Source organism: Carlito syrichta, unplaced genomic scaffold (assembly GCF_000164805.1).
Source record: "Carlito syrichta isolate Samal-C Ts95f unplaced genomic scaffold, Tarsius_syrichta-2.0.1 Scaffold313389, whole genome shotgun sequence".
Classification (NCBI taxonomy): domain Eukaryota; kingdom Metazoa; phylum Chordata; class Mammalia; order Primates; family Tarsiidae; genus Carlito; species Carlito syrichta.
The window spans coordinates 241,407-267,923 of NW_007257485.1; the positions used below are offsets into that span (position 1 = coordinate 241,407).

Sequence of the window (26,517 nt, forward strand, 5' to 3'; positions counted from 1 at the left end):
ATACCTGGCACTGATTGAAACACCATAACAGGCAAATGCTGTACCTCGGGGGCAAAGCTCTTGTCTTTCTTTCTTCTTAGCGACAAAGACAATTTTCCCTTGTACTATCGCTAATCAGAAGTAAAGCAGCACTCATTATTGTTTGCTTTTTCCTTTTTTCTTTTCCATTTCTTTACCGTCTTCCTCCTCCTTATCCAATTTCTAAAGCATCAGCCATGTACTGCAAATACTGGAAATGAGAAGTACTGTGCACACGATGTCCAGATACGGAAAGTCTGAGAGCTTGGATGTATTCTACAACCACCACATATCCAATGGACACAGTACTCAGTGGAAAAATATAGACTATAAGTTGAAACACTCAATTCTGGGTCCTCCTTTTAAAAAAAAAGCATTATTGCTAACAAAGTGTCTCTTTACTCTGTTTTACCACATATGAAAGTGAGATAAAAAATAATGATGCCCCTTCCTCATTAGCTCATAGAAAGATGGAAAGATTAATTTTCCTAGTGACTAGCACTCTGGAAAAAAAAGTGAAAATGAAAAAATATGTCTTGTTTTTTCTAGTAACTGCTTGATATATTCAGGGAGTAAATGTAAGAACATGTCATTAAGGTTTAATGCAGAAAAGGGAGCCAGTTTTTTTTTTTTTTAAGTTCATTTCGAAGTTTGGGGTAGATACCTTGCACATGTGAATATCTATTAATTGATACATATGTGTGTTCAAATGGTATGTGTGATTAAAACCAACTGTGTGATTATATTTAATCATATATGACTCGATTCTCTGGTTTCTCAATCCCTCTCGGTCCACTTTACCTTCCCACAGACAGAAGCTTTTGCATTGGAGAAGTTTTACCGTTTCTCAGACATGGTAAATTGACTTTCTTAACTCTAAATAGAGGAATGTGGTCATCAGTAGAAAGCAGACAGCATATTCTGCACACCCAGGCAGTGTTTGGTGGGGAAACCCAGCCTTTTCCATATTTAGGGCCAAGCAAACCATCATCTCCCTTCAGCAAAAGAGGGCCCTCTTTTTCTAAGAGTTTCACTTTTGTCTTTCCTCATTCAGTTAAGGGATATTTAAATATTACCCTTCATTTTATTAACAGAGCAATTGGTCAAAGTGGTTGTTAAATATACATTAAAGAGCACTATAATATGTATCTTGTAATAGGCTCCATTGAAGAAACAATCATACACTTGGACAAAATCAGTTTCCAACTAAGTGGGAAACTTATTTATACAAACATATTCTAAGGGCTGCTGAATAAGATCCTAAAATAAGGCAAAAAAAAAATGCTTTGTGCAGTCTATGTATCTTTCAAATCCACTCTTAATGCTAAAATGTGTTGAGATCATTTATAGCAAATGAGACATTTGGTTTTGAGAGCCATAGCCCTTGGAATTTTTTTTAAAACAAACAAAAAAGTCATGCACAAGGACACATGTCCAAGTATGAGGGGGGACCAAAAAAAATGGAATTTATTTATAAAAATGTGTGCGTTTTCTCTTACATGTTTAAACTTCAGTCACTTTCAAAGTATTCTCTGTTTAATGCAATACAACTATTGAGATGCTTTTTCCATTGCTCAAAACAGTTTTTGAACTTGTTAATTTGGATTCCTTTTAGTGCTTCTGCCATTTCCTGTTTCACTTGTTCCACATTGGCAAAACATTTCCCTTTGAGGACTTTTTTTATACAGGACAACAAAAAACAGTCACTTGGGGTGAGATCCAGTGAAAAGGGAAGGTGGGGCACCGGGGTCTTGCCATTTGGGTTAAAAACTGCTGAACACTCAGCACGGCGTGGGAAAAATGGGCTTGCAAATAGACAAATGCACTGAAAGAATCTCCCAAATATAATTCACTGAAGCTGAACACAGCATCTCACAACAACACTAGCTGGTACACTGATGTTGACGGGTTCCTAGAACTCTTGCCTAACGGGGGATGCCTGTACTACAAGGAGCCTGCTCTCCAAAAAATAATTCCAGTTTTTTGGGGATCCTCCCTCATATAATAACTAAATATTTTTAAAAGTAACCTAGAGTAGATAGTGTCAGTCCATTGGTGGTTTGACTTGGGGACCCATTACATAATAAGCAACGATTAAGGATATATCTACCAAAGCCAAGAATTTATCCTGAAAAATCATACACAAATAGTCCAGTGACTATACTAAAATTGCTAGGGTAAAGTATATTTAAAAGAAGCTTCCCAGATGATGCTATGTACACCCTGGTTTCTTGTAAAAACATGATATTAAATATACATTGTAGTTTTCTCAACTTCATAACAGATTATCTAGACTCACTCTTAAATTGCTAAGTTCTCTTCTAATATTTGATCACTCATCTATTCTTATTTGCTACTAAATTCCATGTTATTTCATAACATCCTTCTTCTTTATTTGTTTTTCATTCCTGAAAAATGATTTCATATAATCTGTTTGCTTTTATTTGATTACGTTAACTGTAAATTTGTAATTGCATGGAATTTGCATGATCAGATGTACTGTTTACAATATAGATTCAGATATACATTTATATTAGACTAGATATATATATATATATATATATATATATATATACACACACATATGATCTCTCTTTGGAAGACACAAGATAATTATATCTCCAATGACTAAACAGTTTGTGTTTATATAAACTATAGAATAGAGTGAAAGATATATATTCAATTAAATATTGCTTTAGAAGTACTTGGAAGAAAAATCAGGTTTACCTCATGGACAGTCAATGAATTCTTATTTTTATTAAAAAAGCAATATTATAATGCAAACATATCCACTAGAAAGTATATGCATCTCATTTATTTTCTAAATATCGTAAGCCTTGAGCAAATTTGAGGATGTCTATTTTGACTTTTTGAAAACTATTTCCCTCAAACTAACAATGCTGTGGATTTACCAAATTTTTTATTTTTTAAAACTATGTATTTTACTTATAAACAGCCTAAGCAATCTAAATCTTTAAATAAACATCAAAATTAATTTAAATACTGATCCTATGCCCTTTCTTTTCATGAGTTCTAGTTTACACAAAGTTTCTTCAGTGCTCTAATTTGGAAGAACAGGCAAAGTAAGTAAAATGGTCTCATTATGGAACGTCTGTCACAACACTGGACCCTACACTAGCGCAAATATTATTCCTAGGAGTTTTAACTTGCTTCTGTATTGGCTTAGCACTGTATACAATCTTTTATGCTTTACTTTTTCCTCTATTAAGGTTTCAGGAAATCCTGTGTGAATTGTAAAAGAACAAAAGTTTGCTCTTGTATTCAAATTTCCCCACCCCACACTGTCCCGCCTGCTGTTTGCCAACTGCCCACTGCACCATGCCATGGATGTACACTCAGTGCTGTGAATGTGCGGGTGGATGCATGATATGAAAGCATTTGGGCTAGAAGTTGCTATTCTCATATATGATATCATTACTTTAGTCCCGGAGGTTTATAAAGACATGCCAAGACACTTTTGAACATGGGATTTGTTGAGAGAGATGGATGAAATGTGATGGCTTTAACACGTTTCATGAAGCTTCTTCCGCAATGCAGCGTGAAGACGCACTGCTCTGCTGTGAGAAAGCACATTACCAGTGTCCTACTGCCTCTGACTTTCTACTTATTACCATTTATGAATTGTTATTTATATATGCAAATGAACTAGGAATGGATCATTAGTTCTAGACTTAAGAAATCATGATCAGTTTAATGCTATGCTGGGCACAATGGTTATCTTTTAAAATAAAGATATCATTGACTGCATTTTGACCATCTTATTTACCCAAACTTATTTGCTTGTGTATTTATATGCTTCCTTACTTTAAAAAGAGCTCCAGATAACTTCTAAGGGTAACAAATAATTTATTTTGTTCTGCCTTGTGCATTTTGTCAACTCTTTAGTCTTAGGATAAAAGCAAATATGTATATATTACTTTGGTTGAAAGGAAAAGGTTCCACAGTTGAAACCAATATGGCATCTATATATACTAAATTATCTAATAATCTTTCCATTCCAGGAAATATATGCTATATTCCAGAGTTAAAAAGATATTCTTTCACCAGGTAAAATATTTTCTACAAATTTCTTTCATACATACCTGAGGAAAAGTAGTCTGTCTATAATTTAGATTCAAACAAAATTCTATTTGAATGACACTTATACCAGGAGATGAAATTGCATCCTCTCAAGTAAAATAAAATGATAAAGATTTACTTATTTCCTGCAAACAAACACTTAGAGTTTATGTTAAGCACAGATGTTTCTTATAACTATATTCTCTCTGAAAATCTACTCAGAGATAGTTTTCAATAAAGTAGCAAAATTTCTATTTAATCTAAATCAACACGCACTATGGTGACTTTCATCTCAAAATTGACTAAAAGAGGAATGTCACATTTTTACATATGCTATCTATTATAATATTTTATGTCACTCCATAATTATGAGCTGGCACTGAAAGAATCTAACATTATGCAAGAAATGGATACACAGATTTTTAAATAAATCATTTTATTGATTTTTATCTCTCTCTTAAAATATCTATATTACATTTTTGTAGTGTTTCATCTAAAACATTTATCTTTTAAATTTGTGTTTTGCCACTTGTTAATCTCCAAACCATTTCTGAATCTAAGTTCAATATACCAAACACACACTTGACTAATCAACAACTAATTCATATGTTATCTATAATAAATGGAAGGTTCGCCTGGAGTTAGGTTTCATTGAATTTAGCACTAATAATTGGCTTGCAACAATAAAACATTTTTAAACCTCATTTATAATGGCATTTTTAAGTCTTCCATTTCAAAATGATAAATATGTATAGATGCACGGAACTGAATATTTTAGTCTAGATTGATATTTTAGAAAAAACATTTTAATCTGTTCACACTTTTCATCTGATCTCAGTATTTTCTAAAGTGCAATGATTTTTCCCAACAAAATAAGCCACTATGGTTTTTAGCAATTTAAAAGAATCCACACACTTTGAAACCTTATAAATGGAGACTTACAACAATTTAGTTTTTATTCCCATGTTACTTTCCCATTTGGCAACAAAGTCACAGAAAATTAGTTAAATAAAAAGACATTTGGAGTAATCTATTTAGCACTTTAATTGTATAAACAAATGCCCCAAAGTACCTACTAGGAGAGAAATATTAGGATGAAAATAATGTGTATAATGCTGCTATATCTTACAGCAATTCACATAGTCTACTCTCCATGCTACCTTAAACGTTTAATGTTTTGTTCACACTCAATGGCAATCTTCATATCTTCACTACTCTAGCACACAAGTAAGTTTTCTCTAGTCTCACACGTATGTTAATACACAGTATTGTGTTTGATGACAGAGATGAAGCAGTTTACACAAGGACTATATCTACCATTCTATTTCCTATCTCTACTATTTCTAACTCGAGCATGCATTTTATATGAATCTATCTTTGGCGTAATTACTGAAATAAAATGAAAGGGGACTTATAGAGTTACACAATATGTTACTGAAGCATACTTACTAAAATGATTTTCTGAGTTCCAAATTGGGGAAAAAAGATCTTCCTGTAAAAAAGAATTGTGCAGTAGCTGACCGGCTTTTTCCACCTTTCATTGCCTGCCCTTCTAATTTACTTGAGGCATAGTAAGAGGATTTACTTATGGGTACATTAAGCTATTTCTTTAATTTTACCCTTTCAAACAGCAATCTTTTTAAGCCCATTTTTAAAGTTCATTATATCTAATCTTTTTTATTATTTATATCGTGTGTTGTCAAATGCCCTATTTTATAGCCATTAAATATTGGCTAACACATAGTGTTTCTGAATCAAAAGTTTTATGTGTATTTTTTTAATTCCTTGAATTTTTTGGCATGTAGTTCATCAGAATTTAAGCTGAAGCGTTCCAAAAAATTGGATTATTTCAACAAAATATTTGAATGCCACTTAGAATAAGGAATATCACTGCATACATAACCATGGGAAAATTTTATGACTGGGTTATTCAGCAGATAAATTAGTAAAAATAATCCAATATATCTTCTAATTTAGTAATTTAATAATAATGCTAAGCAGTGTTTAAAAATGGGTCATTTCAAACACAGGTCATCCTAAACTATATCCCTTTGTCCAGTGAGGTCTATTTGAGGAACCCAAGGTGATATAAAAATGCATTGTCAAGATTTCAATCATATTTTTAGCTAGTGTTTTTGTTATAATGTAAACTAAATCCAAGAATGGAGTACATGTCAATTACTGGCAAAATTCACTGAATCTTCCAGAAGCCATGAGCAGGGACCTCAAGTGTTACATCTCCAGCTATGTGTTAGCACTTGTCCATGAAAGATTCATCCCAAAAGTAATGTGCATGCAGTTTTTCTTTTGTTGATACTCAGGAAAAATTCCCATCTCATAAATAGTTTCCCTGAGTGACAGTATAATCCATCATGTTCTGCCCATTGCTGCACGGCCTGGATGCCACCATGGCTATATCTATGCAATCCAAGGTATCTGCCATGGGACTCCAGTCCTCTTCTATGCCAGCAACCTGCCAGGCATTACAGGACCCAATTTAATTATCTTCTGGAACTGCGTTCTCACCACGGGTGAGTTCTTCGCTGCTCATTTAACAAAGGCTCATTTGCCTGAACAAAAGGCAAGGGCCCTGACTAGGGCCCCAGAGTCTTTTAAAATCTCCATACTGCTCTGAGGGCAAGAACCCATTATTTTTGTCTTGCCACATATACTATTCTTAAGTCAACTCTTTGTGTAGACTTAGTTTTGCTTTCTTCTACTGATGTATTCATTCTACCAAGTGACTAGTGCTAGCTATGGTTGTGGTCCTGACCTTTCGTACGGGACTTTCCACTGGTGAGTGAGATGGCCTGTTTTGCCTCAGTGGGAAGACATTTATAAAGTTCAGACAGCCTTCCTCTATATGATGCATTCCACCTGAGTTATTCTACTTGAGTTGTTCCTGAATATGTCATTTTCATTTCATCAGGGAAATTAGAGTAGGACTGTTTTTTTTTTTTACATCACCCATGACATGGTAGATATATCTCTGTCTTTAACCTTGAACAGGGAACCTACTATTTATCATTGAAGAATTGACCTTTGACAGTGATATGGACCAAATTGTTTATTATCAGCTTGTATCAATATGCTGAAGAAAGAAAGGATAGTAAGATTATAACTGTGTCCACCCTACATGAAGGCAAATTGTGTTTGAATTTTTTTGTTGTTTTGTTTGAGATTGTGACTAAAAGCAAAGCATTAGTTAATTCTATCAAGCCTCCTGGAACTCTTGAATAATTTTTCCCATGTCCAGTATGCAGGAAGCTATTGGGGACTTCAGTAAACACCGGTAATCAGCAGTCAGCCGGTAGAATCCAGTTTGTTTTATTCTGGGCCAGATAAGCTATTCTAGAGAGAATTACTTAGAAAGGGTGCCCCTACCTTTACCATTCCCTTGATCAGAGCTGAGAGTTCCTAATATCTTCCTGGAATCTCATAGTGTTTAGTATTTATTATAGTGGAAGATCTAGGCAATCTAAAAGCTTCCAGTTTGTTATATCCAACTTAACCTAGGTTGAGGAATGGCTTGCCCAAGATTAGGCTCAAGCCAGAAATGGCAAGATTCTTCATTCATGTATTATGCCCTTTCCAATTATACATTTAGCCAAAGGCAGTACCACCTACTGACCACGTCTTGCCCTCATTTTTCCTATCTACAGTGTTTAGTGTGACCATGCTACCACTGTGACAGCTGATCCTTGGCCTCTTCCCTGCTCCAGCAACTTCTCTTTTGATCTTTTTATTGTCCTCTGGTTCCCCAGCTGCATTGCCATATATTTTGCCCCAGCATCAGGTGACCCCAGGAAGCTGTGTTCACTACCCCAGCCATTCGCCTTTAATGATAGCACAGCCCGAGAACTCCCCCTACTCAGAATTGGGCGAGGAAATCTTGGCCTTCAAATCCGGCTTTTTTTGTTTCAACTGCCTTAACTGAGGGAGTAAATTTAGCAACCTGTGTCAGAGCCTTTTGTTTCCATTCCCCATTGGCACCATGGGATTTAACTTTAGAGATGAAAGCTACACACAGGGTTCCTTCGCAGAGGCAGCTGCAAAACTGGAACAGATTTCCGTCCTCCCAGCAGGCAATAATGTGCCAGGAAATCAATCACAGAAATCCTGTCCTCTTTAGCTGTGTTTTTGTATGTGTGTGTGTCTTAATAGCCACCTAAAGAGAGCTCATAGATTTACCTCTGGCCAGGATCTCCCCTGTGAATAGCCCAGATTTTCTTCCCATCAGTAAAGCCCAGCATGAAGCTGTGAGGGTAAATGTACCCAGGAATCTAAATGCCCTCCTGCTTCCCGAAATGAGGACCACATGCCCAACAGACTCCCATAACCAGTGTCTATGAGAGTTTTGGTCAGAGCACATGGTTTGAGAAGACGCCTTTCCAATGTCATGTGGCCAGCCCGGGTTTGCTATGACACTTGTATCTACTCTTCCAGAGAGGTGTTCCACTTCACTGTAGTGAGAGAGGCAATTTCCTTCCTCAGCATAGATTCATACCACCCAAGCTTCTTCTACTCCAAATGACCATTGGTCTTAACTCCGCCAGTATTTTCTGAGTGATAGTACTGCAGCAACTTGGGATTAACATTCACACCAAACATTGCTTTTCATGCTGCAGCATCCAAAAATGCATTATGAGCTCCTAGGTAAATTAATCAAAAGATCCAGGAAAGCATGGATAGTCCAGATAACTGCCAACACTTCTCAGTGAAGTGACCACCTCCTTTCTGCCATAGCTGCTGTGCTCAATCCAGTAGCTACTAGCCACATGTGGTAACTGCACAGAAATGCACTAGAGTCAGCACTGAGACAGGCTGCAATGTAAAGGATACACCAGAGTTCAAGGACTCAGTACGAAACCCAGAATGTGAAACATCTCTTCAATTTTTACTGTGAATGAATAAATGTTGAAATAATATTTTGAACACATCGAGTTCTATTTTTTAAAAAATTAAAATTAATGTTCCCTTTAACTTGTTGAAATGCAGTTAATGTGACATTTAAACTTGCACCCATGGCTTTCATTCGTGGCTCACATTATATTTTTATGGAACCCAGCTGTGCTATAGTCACCAGTTTCTGGTGTCACTTGCCTATGTGTAATGTCCTTCCAAGTCCTGGCTGGGCCTATTTTTTTTTTTTTTTAGATTAGAAAATATAGTTTATTTAGAAAGTAAATTAGAGAGAGAGAGAGGGGAGATGGGGAGATTCACTTCCCAGGGGGCCAAAGCCAGAAAACATGGCCCAGCCATAGCCCAGAGAGCACATGGCCACACCATAGTTTAGCAAGGCAATGGTCAATCTGGCTGGGCCTTATTTTCACCTTGAGCACAGTGATTCATGTCATAAGAATTATTCATGAATAATAGGAAACCAGGAGTTAATTGTATCTTGAGACTCTTTCCCTTCAGTTTTATCTCACTGGTCATCCATCAGCCAGTTCAGCAGGGCGTGAGTCTGTGCCATGCATCTTCCAATAGTAAGTTCCATCCAGGCCCAGTTATTTTCACAGAGCCTTTACTGCTTTAACCCAGGATAAATCAGCATCAGCTTCTCAAGAACTCAGAATGCCCCTCCAGGACTTTTAACCTTATTGAGTCTGAAAGGTTCTAAAAGCATGGTCACCTTCTGTCAGCACTGCTGAGACCCGGGGTTGAAATTGTCATTCAGACTCTCCAGACACCAAGAGACTTTCAGCGAATATTATGTTCACTTAGTCTCGTAGGAGCGTGTGGGTCAGGAAGCCCACTGGGCCTGCAGCATCTTCATAGCACAGAAGACTCTGCCGTTTCTCAGAGGTGCTTTTTCTTTTGCCCCCTCACCTCCTTGGGACATGTAGGCACAGCTGCTGTGGACAAAAGCCAAGGTGTATATATGACCCCTTGATACCAGAAGTCCCAGCTTTGCTTTGAACCAAGCTTGTATACCACACAGTCATGCGAGCCAAACATCTTTAGCCAATAAGGAGCTCTCCAGGGCAGGCCTAGTCCCTCACTGTCACCGAGGCTGACTCCAATACCCCAGTTGGCTCAGTTATATTGTTTTCAAAGAAATGATGCTATGGGAATCAGGAGTCATTCTCAGTGGTCCCAGCAGCCCAGGCCGGATGTTAACTCTTTATTCACAGTCAGTGATGTGGAAAGACACAATGGAGAAAAGTTCAGTTGCTCAGTTCTATGTGAATTTTAAGTGGGTCATCTCTGTTTTGAAATGAGCAGCCGGGGTCTCTAAAGGTTTTAAAATAAGTTCTCCAGAACAGGTGGTTAGAAAGGTAGTCAGTGAATTCTGCTTTATAAACACATCAGCTAGAATCCTGAAGTCTCAGTATTTTGGTAATGAATTTTCCAATTGTTTCGGCTAAAATGTCAATACCTCATTGTAAATGCTCGTTAAGAAGTTACCTTTTGTCCTATTTTTAGATAATTTTTTTTTAACACATGAGTTGACATAGTTTAAAAGATAATCTTACACTTCAACAGTCAACTGAGATTTACACAAAATAGTACAAATTGCCTGGGTGACGTATGTTTTCCTTCTGGAATGCGAACACCAGCATGATTTACTAAATTATAAGAATGCTATTTTAGCAATTACATAAGAACAGCTTAATCCAAATTCCTAAGATATAGAAAATTTCAAAGCAAACAATAAGGTTGCCTTAAAATTTTCATGGATGCCAAAGACATGGTAATCTAAATAAGCATGTTTATTAAAAAGCACTGGAAAATTGATTTCAAATTTTTTGCAAGACTACAGCAGTTGTTTCAGGTAACTTGGACTGTCAGCGTTTATTTCAAATGTGTGTCCTTAAAATTCAATTGCTTATATATCTTACAGTTGAAATACTTTCCAACAATTATTTTTTTTTCCTGTAGAATGATCTTACTTTCATAATTCCCCAAAGAAGCTATTTTATACATTACTACATCAGCTTTGGCTATCTCATTTTTAGAATCCATTTTAATTTCTATTTTCACTTTCATATTATAACATACGGTTCATTGAGCAGCTACTTTCACAGACCCAAAATAATTTTCAAGAGTTTGGGCTAATTATTTTCATCTTTTATGTTAGTATAAAACATTATTATATAAGAAAGATAAAGCAACTTTATAAAATGTTTTCTCTTTTAAATTTACACTATTAGTAGCAAAAAAAAAATCTTATTTGTTGGTAGTTACCTAATGTTACATTCTAAATAAATGCATTGAAGTAAATTATTCATCACCAACATTCATTACAAATTATTAAATAGCATATTTCTCTCTCATAAGAACATCTCATTTATCATTTATTTGTTAAGTAATTTTGGCTTAATAATTTTACATTTTGGCTTTCTTTTCACTTACATACATGAAAAATTATCTTCAATTTGCCACATTTAAGTGTAATGATATTTTTTAGAAGAACATAATAAATTGTAAATAATACGTTTATAATGTTTCTGTCTTTCACATGAAATAAATGGTGCCAAACTTTATTTATGATTTCAACTAATCTAATGCACCTGAAAAGTAATTGTATATACATTAGAATGCATGACTAACTTATTGGTTTTCCAAAAGGCTTAGTATGCAACAGAAAGATAGCATAAAGTGAGGATACCCCAAAACCAGGTAGTGGTATTGAACTAGACTATTTTCTGAGAAAGTGACTTCAAATTGTAGGAAAATGCATAAAAGATTTGCCTCCACAAGAAAGAAAAATTCAGTCAATGATTTTGATATTTTCCCCTTTAGCATCATATGTTTATCCATTTAGATGCATAATACAAAAAAAAAAAAAAAACTAGTACATGAGCATATATAACACAATTTCCCAGGAGAATTTTTTCTTGGTCTCTTTTTTTAGATATTCCAGTAATAAGTAGACATATCAGAATTTTAGTTTTACCATCAAAACATAGCTTTTGAGAGCTTCGTATTTATTAATGGGCATGTCTATATGGTGCAGCAGGATAAATGAATAAAACTTCAGTGGAGAAAAACAGCAACTCATCTAACTCATCTTTCTGTGCTTCCATTATCTTTTGTTAATGTAAACATTTATCATGATGAAACTTCAGTTGTGACTCTTGAAATACCTGTCACAGATGCTCTGTTCCATTACTAAGGGGCTTTCTCACATTTTTCTTTGACAGGATGATGAGGTAAGGGAAAGTCGGTTCAGCTTCACAGCCTATGGAATGGGACCATGTCTACAAGCAAAAGACGGCGTGACTCCAAAGGGCCCCACCCACCCTGTCCAGGTAATGCCAAAAAGCCCCGATGAGATGAGGAAGGTTTTTATCGACCGGGCCAAGAAGATTGACACCATCTCCCGAGCCTGCTTCCCGTTAGCCTTTTTGATTTTTAATATATTTTATTGGGTTATCTATAAAATTCTTAGGCACGAGGATATTCATCAGCAACAAGATTAAGTCTCTGGGGTAGTGCAAGTGCAAACGGTCAACCCAGAAGCAAGTGTCTTCACCGGGGTGTGAGTGTGTGTGTATATGTGTGTACGTGTGGTGTACAAGTGATGACCATTGTATATGGGAAAAGGATTGTATTTTGGGAAAGGATTGTATTTTGATTTGCTATGCAAAGTCATGAGATAGGTTAAGAGTCTTTTAATAAATATAAAATATATATTATGGGATTCTATTTCATATTAATTCCAGATGATTTGTTTTTTCACAGTAAATCATATAAACAAGTTTTACTGCCAATGTGTTTGTATGTTATATAACATAATCGTAGACATGAAAGCTGCTTTGGAATTTATTTTTAATTCAATGCTGTTAAATCTTACAAAAACAAAATTTTGCACAGTAAATTTTATGAAAGAAAAAGGGGAAATGAAAATAATAAAAATCAACAGCTTGAGATTTAAAACTATTTTCTTATAGTATAGTTATATGATAGAAGAGTCAGTTAATTCAATGTAAAATGAATTCAGAATAGAGAATTATACACCCTAACATTATATAACCACCATATATAATTAGAAAATTTTAAATCGAGAGATTGAAATAAAATACTTTTATTATTTAGAATATGAAATTTAGTTTTTTAGAGTACTAAATTTCCCTCTGTGCAAATTTTTAAAGCAAATAACATAAGAGATCATGTTGCACACACAATCTACTTTTCTTAAACTTTATATTTTTAGGAGTGAAGGTGGAAATACTGAAAACAACTTTGTTTTTAAATAAATGTTACTGCTAAGTATTTTTAATTATTGCCAAACGCTGAAAAATTCAACCAGAACCCTTGCTTTTGTTAGATTTTTAATAGCTGCTTAATTGTCTGTATGTGATTGTGTTTAATGTTTTGATATAAATGAACACAGTTCAGTAAGACTTTTATATTTTAGTTTAGAATGAGACTTTAAAATTCCATGGGATTAAAATATTTACATTTTGATAAAAGCTACTTCAATGAAAACAAAAATTGATTCATAAAAGGTTTTTTAAAATAAGAACAGCTTTCCCGTCAAAGTCTTATATGCATTTAAACTCCTATCTCCAAATATAAGGAGGGAAGGTTTTAATCCTAAGTAATATTAATAAGTCATTTCTATAAAGTGAGAATTGCTTTTATATTTCTGAATTAACGATTTCAAAATATAAGCCGTTCACAAGATGTGAATAATTTAAATGGAATTTTTATGTAAAATTTATTGATGACCCTATGGGATTACTTCAACTACAGTGGGGCATTATTAAGTCATTCTGTGGTATAACCAGGCGCAAATGTGTAATAGAGTTCTTGGTTAAATGGTACCAGTCTGTGATTCTTTTTCATTTTTTCTGGTTTTGCAACTATTTTATCATCAATGTTGTATTTGAAAAAGCTTTAGGGGGAGGGAGGGGGAGAAAAAAGAAAAAGCTTTAGACTGCTTTCTAGATATCTGAATTATTGATAGATGCACTGAATGGAAACTCAGTGCTCCCAATTATTCAGAGAGAAGAGTTTAAATGTTAAGAAAGTAATTAACCCAGCTATAAGACAAAAAAGTCAGTTAGTGCTATGAATCACATAGAACTATTTTCTGAACATCAATCATTCTGAAACTAAAAGCAAAAACTACCATTTAAACCAAACCAGCAAAATTCAATGTTATTGCACTTCAGCTGATCCCATTGTAATTTTTTAAAATAGCTTTAAAAGGAATATCATATGTTCAGTAGTTTTTTGTTTAGTTAAAATACAAATTCCCCTCCTTTGTAAGTAATTTAAAACAACTGCTTAAGAAAAAAATCTCACATTTGGCATCATATGCAAATGCCACAACTGAAAGAATTTGTTACTGTGAATTCACTTACTTTGAGGACTATGCACCCAAAAGTTAAGCATATGCTTTCTTAATTGGTATGTATGAACCTAAACCATGGACATACATTGCCATTAAAGATTAGAACAAGATGTGTTGCTTGTGCTCACTGACAATTAGCAGGAGAGTTCCAAGTACTGATCAACTACGTTGTCTCCATGCCTCTGAAATACTTGAATGCATTTTTCTATACACATCTTATTTCAACTTTTCCAAAGTTGCTTAAATTAAGTGAATTCTGCCAGAAGTAAACAGGGATATAATGAACATAAACATGCGCAATTCCAAATAAATTTACAGACATCATTTGTGTTCATATTTGAGGATATTAAAAATGTCTCTTTTTTAAAAACCTGAAACTTGGAAGATGAACATGCCAACCATGAGACAATTTGTCAGCAAGGACATTGGAACATAAGAAATGTCTCTATCTCAAAAGTGTTACACTTTTTGTAAGCATAGTTTTCCTTTTCTATTATACTTGTCACTACTTTACTGCACTAAGAAAATACTCTAACAGCTTTTATTCCCAAGGCAACAGTGACAAGGCAAACTTGGCTGAATCCAATATGCATAAAGGAATATGTCCCCTCTAATGAACTTGTATAGACACTTCAAAACTGCAAAACTACTTTGAACTTAGCATCCTGAGATGGTATTTGCCTCAATAAACCCTGTGTCCAACCAGAAGATTGCAAATTAAATCAATCACAAAATTATGAATAGTGAGAAATTTAAAAATGTGTGAAGATATACTAACTACCATATACGTAAGTTGGAATTCCAATGTGGATATTCTCAAGTATTTTGAAATATCCACATTAGAAAATACGGAATTTGTGTGCATGCAGTTTATAACACTTTTCAAAAAGAATTATGTATCTCAGTCATTGAAATATTTTATTCTACAACACATGAGTTTATGGGAAATCGTATACCTTGGCATATATGTGCTTAACCTTCTTTTTCTTTCCCAACTATTAGAATTGGATTTAAATCATAATGTGGACCTAGCACTTTCTTGACTACTTAAAAGAGATTCCAGAATCAATATATAAGCAAGAAAGCCAAGGGTCTTTAAAACTAACCTAACCTTGCCAGAAGTTTCTCCTTGACACTGACCTGAAGAGCCCATCCAGCTCTAAGCTGCTGTATTAGGTACCATTAATGCTGCTCATCTTATTCGATAATGAATTCTTAGTCTAAGTATGGATTCTTTATCTTAATTTTGAATTATAAGTGTTTGTATATCTATGTATTCCTAAGATATGAATACATGTAATAGTTTATAAATGCCCAGGATCTTATGGAAGATAATATAAATTTTAGAAAAAACGTGTGAAAAAATAAGCCAATGTGTTAAATAGAAGACAGTAAGCTGTTAACTACATTAGTACCCTGAAACTTAAGGAGTTATAAAAGTTGTGGCAAATTTAGCTGTATCTTCTATAATATAGATCCCTTTTTATGAATGTATTTCATTCCATTTTGAAAACTATACTTTTCTATTCTTAACATAATATACCTCAACCTGTTACTGAATATCACATTAGTAACTAAATTTTTCTTTCATCTATAAAGAATACATTCCATGAAATGGACACGAGGGAATATGAGACTTGCCAAAATTAAAATAGAAGAGACTTTCCATATTTAATAAATGAGAAAGGAAATTAGAATTGCTTATTAATACATGTTGGAAGACATAGTATATGTAGACACACAAATTCCCTCTTGATTGAATGTAAATTAGATACTCATAATACCCATTGCACTTTATTCCTTATGAGACATCTTCTCCAGAAGATACATTATTTTTAATTTTCTTATTCATGTACTACAAAGAGTGGTAAAATATAGCAGTCATCTTATTTTCATTGTTATATAAACTTTGCATGAATAATCAATGTACATTAAAAACTGTATTAATTTAATTAACTTTAATGTTAAAGTTATTCTAGCCCCTCACTTCTCTTTAAAAACATACTGCTGTTAAAAAGTGAATTTCCACAGGGAGACAGCTGATATTCTAATTACTTAAAAAGTAGTGATCCATATTCTTCCATAGCAAAGATTATTAGAACATATGTGTAAAATGCAACTACTTACAATTTAAAAATAACTAGGGCAGGGAAAATAATCTGGAGAAGCTTATCTCAAAAATCAGGCCAAGAAATATAGAAATCCTAAGCCACTAGCTGGGATCCCTTACCTGATTTTGTGTCTACATTTTTCATTTTAACATTATAATACCTTCATTTCTTTCTTTTCTCTTTCTTACACACACACACACACACACACACACACACACACACACACACACACAATTGCATGCTAGTAATGGGATGAACTCCTTCTGATTAAAAATACAAAGGCAGTCGGCTTTCCTGGACAAAGGTCCATAGTCCTGTGATATGTTTTGTAAATATTAAGTGATTCATGGAGGAAAATATGACCCGTACAGTCATTTGATTGGCCATCTTTTAATTGTGAAATAATATTTTGCTCAAAAACACATAAGCAATGCTAATTGGATCAAATTATTTCTGTAACTTTTAACAATAGACTACTAAAACACTATTTTCACCATCTTTGCAGAAAGACGAAATATTTGCCAAAAGGGTCTTCCAAAAGACGACTGGTAACATTGGATGATGTTGTTGTGTCTTAACAGGGAGTTTTCGCAGTATTTTTTTATGGTTCACACATAAATAAAATAAGAGGCAAATTTTAAAATTAATATAGTATTACTTTTTAAAAACTGGTCTTGAACCCGGCTGTATATTGGAATTCCTTATGCACTTAAATATGTATATATACATACATGCATACACACACATGCATGGTGTCCAGCACAGAAAATCATGATACAATCATTGACTAAACAAATATTCATTGTGTTTCTTATGTGTGCCTGGCACTGTTCTAAATGCTAAACTCAGTAGCATTGGAGTAAGGCATAAAATTCTGAACTATTAACAAAATTCACAAGTGAAACAATTGACATGACCGTGCACAAGCTTATTCTTTTAACGGCTCTAAAACATTTTAAAGTTTTAGAATACTTCTTTCTTCAAGTAATCCATTTTAGTTGTCTCTTATCTTATTAGAAATGAAAAACAAACCTCTGAGGTATTTCAGTTTAGCATTCCTGTGTCAGAACCGTCACCACTCTATTATTTCCACATTCTCCAAGCACCCACAGAGTACCGGGGTGCATCCCTCTGAAGGCAGCCTGTTCCATGATGACACGTCTCTATATGACAAAAAGTTGATCTTTATCAAGATGTGACGTTTACATCCTAAATTACCAAATAAATCTACTCCATTCCCTTAAGACCACCATAATATATTTTCTCATATTTGCTATCTGTTTTTTTTTAATTGTATGCACTTTATTTTATATTCCAATGACGTTTAATACATTTGGGTCAGTATATAGGACTAAATGGATGGTTTTTGACATGTGATCATAATCTTTTTTTTTTAGGGTTTCTTTTTAAAAATGTCTTTAATTTTAAAGATGTGGGGTACAATTCAGGGTTAGGAATACAAATGGTCATTATACAGGTAAAGTTTAGGCCTCACTTTGGTCCCAACATCACCTGATTTGAGATCAGGTACCCTTATTGATGAAATGTACCCCCCCTTCCTGCTCCCTCCCCTGGCAGTTTCTCACTACTACCAATCCCTTTCTTATAGTATTATGACAATTGTTCAGGGTCCACTTATAAGTGAGAACATGTGGTACTCAGTTCTTTGTTTCTGTGATAGATCACTGAGTATTACAGACTCTAAATCCATCCAAGTTGCTGCAAAGTTCATAATTTTGTCCTTCTTTATGACGGCATAAATATTCCATCATGTATATGTGCCAAATTTCTTAAATCCAGTCTACTATCAATGGGGAGCACGGTTGGTTCCATGTTTTTGCTATTGTGAATAGTGCTACAATAAACATGCGTGTATAGGTATCTTTTTTGTAGAATGATTTGAGTTCTTCCAGGTATGTTACCAGAAGAAGGATTGCTGGGTCATACGGGAGGTAGGTTTTTAGATCTTTTAGGAATTGCCACACTGTTTTCTACAGAGGTTGTACTGGTTTACAATCCCACTGACAGTGCAGAAGTGTTCCCTTTTCCCTGCATCCTCTCCAGAATCTATTGTTTTTTGAGTTATTGATGATGGTCATACTATCTGTGTTTAAGCTCAATCAATATCCTTCTTCAACCCCTTATCACTACCTTTACTCTTTTTTAAGCCATTCACAAGAGCACTTTACATGTTAAATGATAATGAGATATTTTCAGGTTTAGAAAATAATGAAATATAAAATTAATTATCTACATAGAGAAATAGAAATTGATTAAAAATTTTGCATAAATTATTTCCTGTAATTTAAAAATAATTCCTATAACTTAGCAATAAATTTAATTAAGTACTAAAAATTTATTTCAGATATGAAGATATAAGATAAGCCCTAAAAGGGAATATGAATTATTAAAAAGCTTTCAGTCAAATATTAATATGTATTTTTAGAGTAAAGCTATAATAAAAATGCATTGAATCGATTCAGTTGTTTTATTCTAATAGTTGGTTCTTCTCTGGGGTAGTTTTAGCAAAGGTGCCTTTGGGTAACCCCACCTACATACACATCATCCAACTTGGCTTGTTAAAATGCAGATGAGGAGGTAAGGAACTGTGACTTAAGTGCCAGAACAAGATTCAGATGTAGTGTTGTTCTTGAACATGCTTGAATAATTTTGTACTCCTTCACTTTTATCTCTGTGAATTATGCAGTGGCCATTCCTTAAGTCTGTATCTTAATGTATGGTGGATGATCAACTGAGGAAAACACAGTGTGAAATACTCTGATGATCTATGGATATAGTATAATGCACTGTGCAAGACAAAGAGAAAAGAACACGTGCCATATGTTTTCCTTGTGCCCTCTTAACATAGTATATATACAGTTGACTTCATTATTAGTGAGCCAAGTTGTTTAAAAGATTGCCAAAAAAAGTATTGCTATTTTATTGTGTAAATTATTTTTCTGTCTTTTTGAGTCTTATGTCAGAGTCTGTCTTCCTATCTAAATAATGTCATTTTTTTTCAGGAAATTATATTGAAAATATACTTTAAAAATTTATGCACGATTGTATCAACTTGTTTTTCATGATATTATCTTTAGTTCAATTATTCTACTAACTCTCTGAGTCATTAACCCTTGATCAGTATGTGGTATTTATCATGTAACAGTAGATACTTTGATCAAAAACAATAAAAATGAACACTTTTCAAGAATATAGATACCTCTTTTGTCCAATTTTTTTAAGACCAAATTTTACCAAAGGATAATGTTGTTTACCTAACAAAAGTCACAGTACATTTCTGTTCTGAGGGAAATGATTACATATAGACTTACAAAGTCAGTGATATAGCATTCAGAGAAGTCTTAACATGTGTATGCCTTTATAGGAAAAGTACAGTGGTGAGTGAAACTCTTCTACTTAGAATAAAATGAGAGAAGGCGTGTTGCTAACTAGAACAAAATTTTTGAAATTTTTGTATCTGTAGTTTTTGTTTGTTTGTAAGCCTTTTTTTTAAAGTCTGTGTATCAAATAAACCACTTTCATTAGATTTACCCATAGAGACTATTTAAAAATGGAATACTGAGTTTTGTTTTTTAATCTGCAATTTTATCTTGCTATTTTCCCCTGCACAGTTAGACTGAAGTTTAGTGATAGAGTAATGCTTTTCAAAAAAAGAGAGAGAGAAAAGGAAAAGAAAAAATTTAATGTATAAGAAATTCAAGGCCAGTTTCAATGGTGCACATCTGTAATTCCAGTTATTTGAGAGGTCGAGATAGGAGGATTGCTTGAGGCCAGGAGTTTGAGACCAGGTTGGGCAACATAACAAGACCCTATATCTACAAAAATTATTTTAAAAATTAACTGAGTGTGATGGAGTGCTCTGTAGTCTCAGCTACTCAGATGCTGAGGTGGGAGGATTCTTTGAGTCCAGGAGTTTGAGGTTGCAGTGAGCAATGATAGTGCCACTGCACTCCAACCTGGATGACAAGAGTGAGATTCTGATCCATTTTTTAAAAATGAAAGACTTTTAAGGAAATATTGCAATTTGGTATACAATAACTAGTCTCTCATTTTTAAAGTACCTATAATTTTTTTGTAAGAGTTTTTACATAATTGTATATATATTTATTGGCGTGAGGTTTGGGAAAAGTAACAGATTGAAAATTCCTTGCTAAATCGGCATTGTGATTTTCTTCAATGAAGTGACCTTCACTAATTGCTTGAATGGCTCATGTTGTAACATCAGCAGGAAGCTCTTGACTGAATCGGTGCCATGGAAACAGGTAAGGACATCTGTAAGTACAAGTGCTATAAGTACTTATAGGTAATAAATCCCTGAACAAAATAGATAGGAATAAGTGTAACATGGCTATATGAATAGCAGAGAGAAGCTAATTGGTAAACTCTGATTTTCTTCAATCAATTTGTATGACCATGTTTTAAAATATGTTCATTATTCTCACGATATTCACCATTTACAGTACCACCAAATCAGTTATTTTTCTCTGCAAATTTTATCTCAGTTTACTCTTAACAACAGTTGCTTTCAACCTTGATAAACTGATGGGCATCCTTAATCAGAATGAGACCATAGTTACTGAACTTTAATATACCATAAATATTTAAATATTTTATTTTCATATATTAGACCCCATATGTTGTCTTATCAAGTTATCTCAGCTGATGCTCTTTATCCAACATTGTTCTGCTTTAACAGTATCTAGAAATTCACTTAGGCGAACCATTAACTGGAAGCTGGGTTGTGAAAGGATGCTGGCATTGTCAGAAAAAAAAAAAACAAAGCGGACATGAGTTAAAGCAGTGAAAGCATATGTTATTCAGGAACTATTGCAGTGCAGGGAGAGACTTCAACAGAGACCTGGGCTCCATTATGAATATAACAAGGACACAAGGGAATTTTTGGACAAGTGGGGTCAGTGGATGGAAAATTAGAGAAAACATGAGGTTTCTGGGATTCTGGCTAAAGTGACTCAACCAAATTCTTGCTGAAAGCAGATAAGGAGGATAAGATATCGAGGGTGGGGGGGAAGGAATCTCAACAGGTATCAAGGGCAGGGGATTTTCACTAAACTGAACCAGCAGAATTATTGCTAAAATTGGACTGAACAGGTTAAGGATAGAACTAAAAGTCCAGACCTAGCCAAAAAGGGAACTCAGAGAAACATGATCAAAGTGTGTTCTAGACAAGAGTCTTGTCATCATCCATAGTCCATTCTGTGACATGAGGAATGAGTTGTCTGAATACTTGTTCTCCAAACAATGAACATTTATTGAAAATCAAATGACATTTACTTGCCATTCTGTAGCCTAATGGCTCTTTGTCTTCCAAAGAGGTCACTGTTCTTAAGTGATAATAAAATCATTCTTTTGAGTTGGTATCAAATTCCTTTTCTTCCTGAGGAAAAAATAAACAAGAAAACAAACAAAAATTCTTCTAAATGATCTGTTACAAAAATAATTATAGTTATAGAATCTTATTGAAAGAATTACTCTCCTCAAAAAAAAGTAAATTTCTAGAGATTGACCATGCTTGAAATACTTATTCTATGAAAGATCATGCTTACAGGTATAACATTTTATTTTCTAAGGGACTAATCAAAGAAAATGGAAATGAAGTATAAATATAAACAGTAGATTTATTCAAATTTTCAAATTATTGGACACAGAGCAGAAATTTCAAAAGCATAGATTTCTTTTTTCAACTACCAAAAAGTTGCATAAAGCAGATTGATGATGTATTTTTAAATCCCTTGGAAGAAATGTGGCTTTAATCTATTACACTATATTTGATAAATACTAGAGTTGAGGCCCAAAGCCCACCTGGAAATGATATTATCTCTAGGTGTTTCCTTTGTTTTTTTCTTTATCATCAGCAAATTTTTGGAGTCTCTACTTTATTAGGCCATTAAAACCTCAAGGGGTGGCAAACAGAAACACTTCTTCCACTTTCAAGAACAAAGCAAAAAAGGAAATAACATCTGTAAAAACCATATTTCATAGATAAGAAGTTGATTTTATTTTCAATTTAAATTGGTCCTTCTCCTAGGAAATCAGTAATGACTAAACAAGACTCAATCTTTTCTAAAATGATAGCATTTAAATTGATGCACTGCATAGAGTAAATTAAAATTTCTTTCCGATTCTGGTGATTGATTTGTGTTTTCTTCCTTCTTGAATTAAAAAGAGGAATAATGAGAAGTAGATGGAGATGGAATGTCATTTGTAATTTATTTTAAATCAAGTACATCAGAATTTATTTACTGTTGTGAATTGGTTGTGCTTGAAACATTTTTTTCATACTATCTGTGAAAGTTAACTAATGAAAATATTGGGATAAGTGAAAAAGAATGTTATTTTAAGTCATAAAAAATACATCTAGGGAAATCATGCTCATATGACTTATTCACCTAATGGACAGTACAATTTCATTGCTGAAAAGAAACTTTAAAAAAATATTAATGAGGTAATAAAGTCACGCATCAATTGATGACCGGAATGGAACTACTGTTGCCTATGCTTTTGTTGACAGAAATTTTGTTACAAGGCACATCACTATATTAATATCGTTATATTTTTATTCATTGTCTCATTGGTATTATTTCTAAATTATATTCTTAACCATGAAAATATGACCAGTTCACATGCCGCTACTTGCATGTTTAAATCCTTAAGTGATCAAAATATTTGATTCTTATCATTCAGAAATACAATGAGTATAAATAGTAGTATGCAGGTGTCTTTCTAAATGTCATTATTTTGTGCTCTGGGTTATTTCCTAAATGAGATGACTCAAACCCCTTTGTTACCTTAATTAAGCAGTGCAACTTCCAACTGAATACATATTGAAAGGTTTTCACTAAATAAGCATAGAATTACAGACAGCAACAGGCTGTGTGCTGCCACCCTTAGTTTCAAACTAGTCCCCTAAATTGTTTAAAGAACATTACATCAAGAATTGGAGTGTTCTTAATTACCTGTAAATTGAAAATTTAGATCACATTCACAAGGTATCTAGGGTTATTATATTTTCAAAGATTATACATTCTTTGATCTTAATAATGTAGATAGTACATAAGCCACTCTGTGCCTAAACCACAAGATGGCTCCCTCTCATTGGTTTGGGAATTGTAAATGTCATTCAATAAAAAAAAAAAAAGATGGGATAATGATTGAGGACAATATCATGCCCTAAAAGAATATATTAACATGAAAAAAAAATGCAACAGGTCAATATAATCTTGTACCTTAGCAGCATCAATAAATAGAGCTTTGGCGGAGAACCTTTTCAAAATTATTTTACAAGTAATGAAATGTTTCCTAAAGATGTAAGGCAATTTTGCTTTTGTAGTGATCCTAGGAACTACTGAAGCCAGCTACACCTTCAACTGGTCCTTCCCCTTGATTGTGATATAAGGGGTTAGAAACTACGAGATAAATATTAACATCTTCCTGTGGACACAATTTTACTATAACAGCTGAGAGATATATGTTCTCAAAACGCAGAAGTGGAATGTCTATATACTACAAAACAGAAACAAAGAAATTTCAGAGGAAAATCTGCCATGGATACCCATTTTGTCTTCTGAGTCCGTTCCAGGTGCACCAGGGTCCTTGGTGGAAACGTTTAACCATCGCTGGCGACCATGTCGCTCTCGAGCTAATTCGAGAAGTAGAGACAAGGGCAGGCACTGCTGTGTGTATATATTAATTTTGAAATCAAGAAAGTACAGGTAGCGGTCTCATCATCGTGTTCATTCCTAACTTGCTGTCCATGTTTCAATTCTGTATGCTTCATTGTATCTCAGCTTACTCTTCCACAGTTGTGTGAATGTCAAAACAACTTTACAGGGAAAGGGAAACTGAAGAGACAAGGAGAATTCTTACTTTTCCATCAGTCCAGCATACAAAACACTTCCATCTTAAAACCGGTTGAATTTCTCTGACTGAGTTAATTGGCCACTAATAGTATGGCGCATACAGGGCCAGTAGGTCAAATATTTCAGAGAAATACTCCATGGGATATTAAAATACGTTATCAAGATGATCAAATTTTAGCCCCAATTATAGGCCACGTTATTCGCCTTATTTTAATAGATGATTTAAGAACTAGACCTTTAAAGTAACAACAGTGTCCTAATTGTGTTGTTTAAACCACAAAGCAAAAAGTGTCAATTTACATTGTTTTCTTTGACTATTTTTTCTGACTTTCACTATAAGGCTAAATTTAATTCCTAATATCAATATCCACTTTATAATTAAAATAGAAAGATTTCAAGTGGACGTTAAAAAATTTCATCTCATACACGAATCCCTAATTTTGAAAAGCATTTGGATAACATTCATTTATCTTCTATGTCATCCTGAAGAAAAACAAAATATATTGTAAATCAACATTTTTCATATGGTAAAATTATAATTTAGGAAGATAAATATAAATAATCTGCCCCTCCAATTTTAGGATAATTTAAAAACACAGGAATTGGCATCCCTGAAAAACCTGCTGAGTCTACTAGAATTGTAAAACAGAAAATCATGTATTGGAGAAAGAAAAGGAACATGAAGTTATTTGAATTTAACTCACATTTGAAAGCTAATTTTGGTGCCTCGTGCTTCACATTATTCATAATTAGGTCTTTCTTGGTGTATTTATTCTGTAATATACTTATGATATTTTATTGTTTATTTGATGTCCAGTATAAAAGTTGAAACCATAAGCTTATCTTAAATTGCTATTTAGCTATTAAAAATAAAATTTACTTCAAATGTTGCTGCTTATACACTGCTTAGTGATCATTTTCAAAACCTGAAAAGCAGACACCAAATCAAATCATAATCATGGTTGAAATAATTCACAAGGGTTTTCAGTGAATGAAATCATTTTTATGTGACTCTTTCTGGTAAGTTAGAAACCATTACCATAAAGTCAATAAGTCAAAAGTTTAATTAAAATGTTTAAGATAAATATGTTATCTTCCTTTTCTTCTAAATGTGTGCTTGCCCTATGTCATCCTTGAGTTTTAGAATTTAAGAGATTAATTAGGTTCAGGGTCTTTGCTCAGAATGTTCAGTAGAGCCAGAGGAACACACATTAGGGAAAGAAAAATGCCACATTAAATGAGACGATGAAAAGGTCCACGTAAAAGAAATCTAAATTTGGGGGAGGACTTAACTGTAGTACAGTTACCTTTAAGCCAAAATAATTATCTCTGGCCATCTCTATTTAAAAAAAAAAAGAAGAAGAAGTAAAAATAATAGTGTTTGAGGCCAAAAATGTGTGGATTCTCCTTTGTTATAAATGTTGGAAGTAGTCTTCTACTTGGTATTAGACTTAAGTAACCTAGACCTTTACCTAATCCTAGGGAATATGACTCCATGCATGAAACCATGAGTAAGATGTTCCTCATACACAAAACCAGTCATTTTTAGTCATTCCATTAATGGTGTAAGTTAAAAGTTTAGTAATGAGGATCAAAATCAAAAGAAACCTACATGTTCTAATTTAAATCTGTAATACCACATGATTATATCTGAATTTTATATGTCACCACTAAAACTCACTTCCTTAGAGTAAGCATCATTAGTTATTTCTGAAAACTCAATCTCAAGTACTTATCTAGTAAGTGATCCATAAATATGTGATTGTCTTATAAACAAATCACCGAAGTACAGCCAATTACCAAATGTTGGCTATTGTAGAAATGGAAACATATAATTTATTGTCAGGATGATTACAGCCTAGCTTCCTTAAGAAAATTAAATATAAATTACAATTATTGTTTGGAGTTCTACGAATTCCTTCCAACCTTATCACTCTAGTATTTTTTTAAACTGGTGAACTATTTTTGTTTTTGTTTTTGTTTTTGAGTTGGAGTCTCACTCTGACACCCAGACTGGAGTGCATCGGCCTCTCCCAGCCACTGCAGCCTCGACCTGCTGGGTTCCGGCGATCCTTCCGCCTCAGCCTTCCGAGTAGCTGGA

At 33.8% G+C, this 26,517-nt stretch overlaps 1 protein-coding gene across 1 annotated transcript in view; it reads left to right on the plus strand.

The window, feature by feature from the left end:
- The window catches only part of GLRA3 (glycine receptor alpha 3), a 102,908-nt gene extending 90,369 nt beyond the window's left edge, over positions 1–12,539 (plus strand). Inside the window, exons 7-8 of the mRNA XM_008070412.2 lie at positions 830–874; positions 12,249–12,539. Of these exons, the coding sequence (XP_008068603.2) occupies positions 830–874; positions 12,249–12,527 (324 nt within the window). The 3' untranslated portion in view covers positions 12,528–12,539. The remainder of the gene's footprint in view (positions 1–829; positions 875–12,248) is intronic.
- The last annotated feature ends 13,978 nt before the right edge of the window (positions 12,540–26,517 follow it).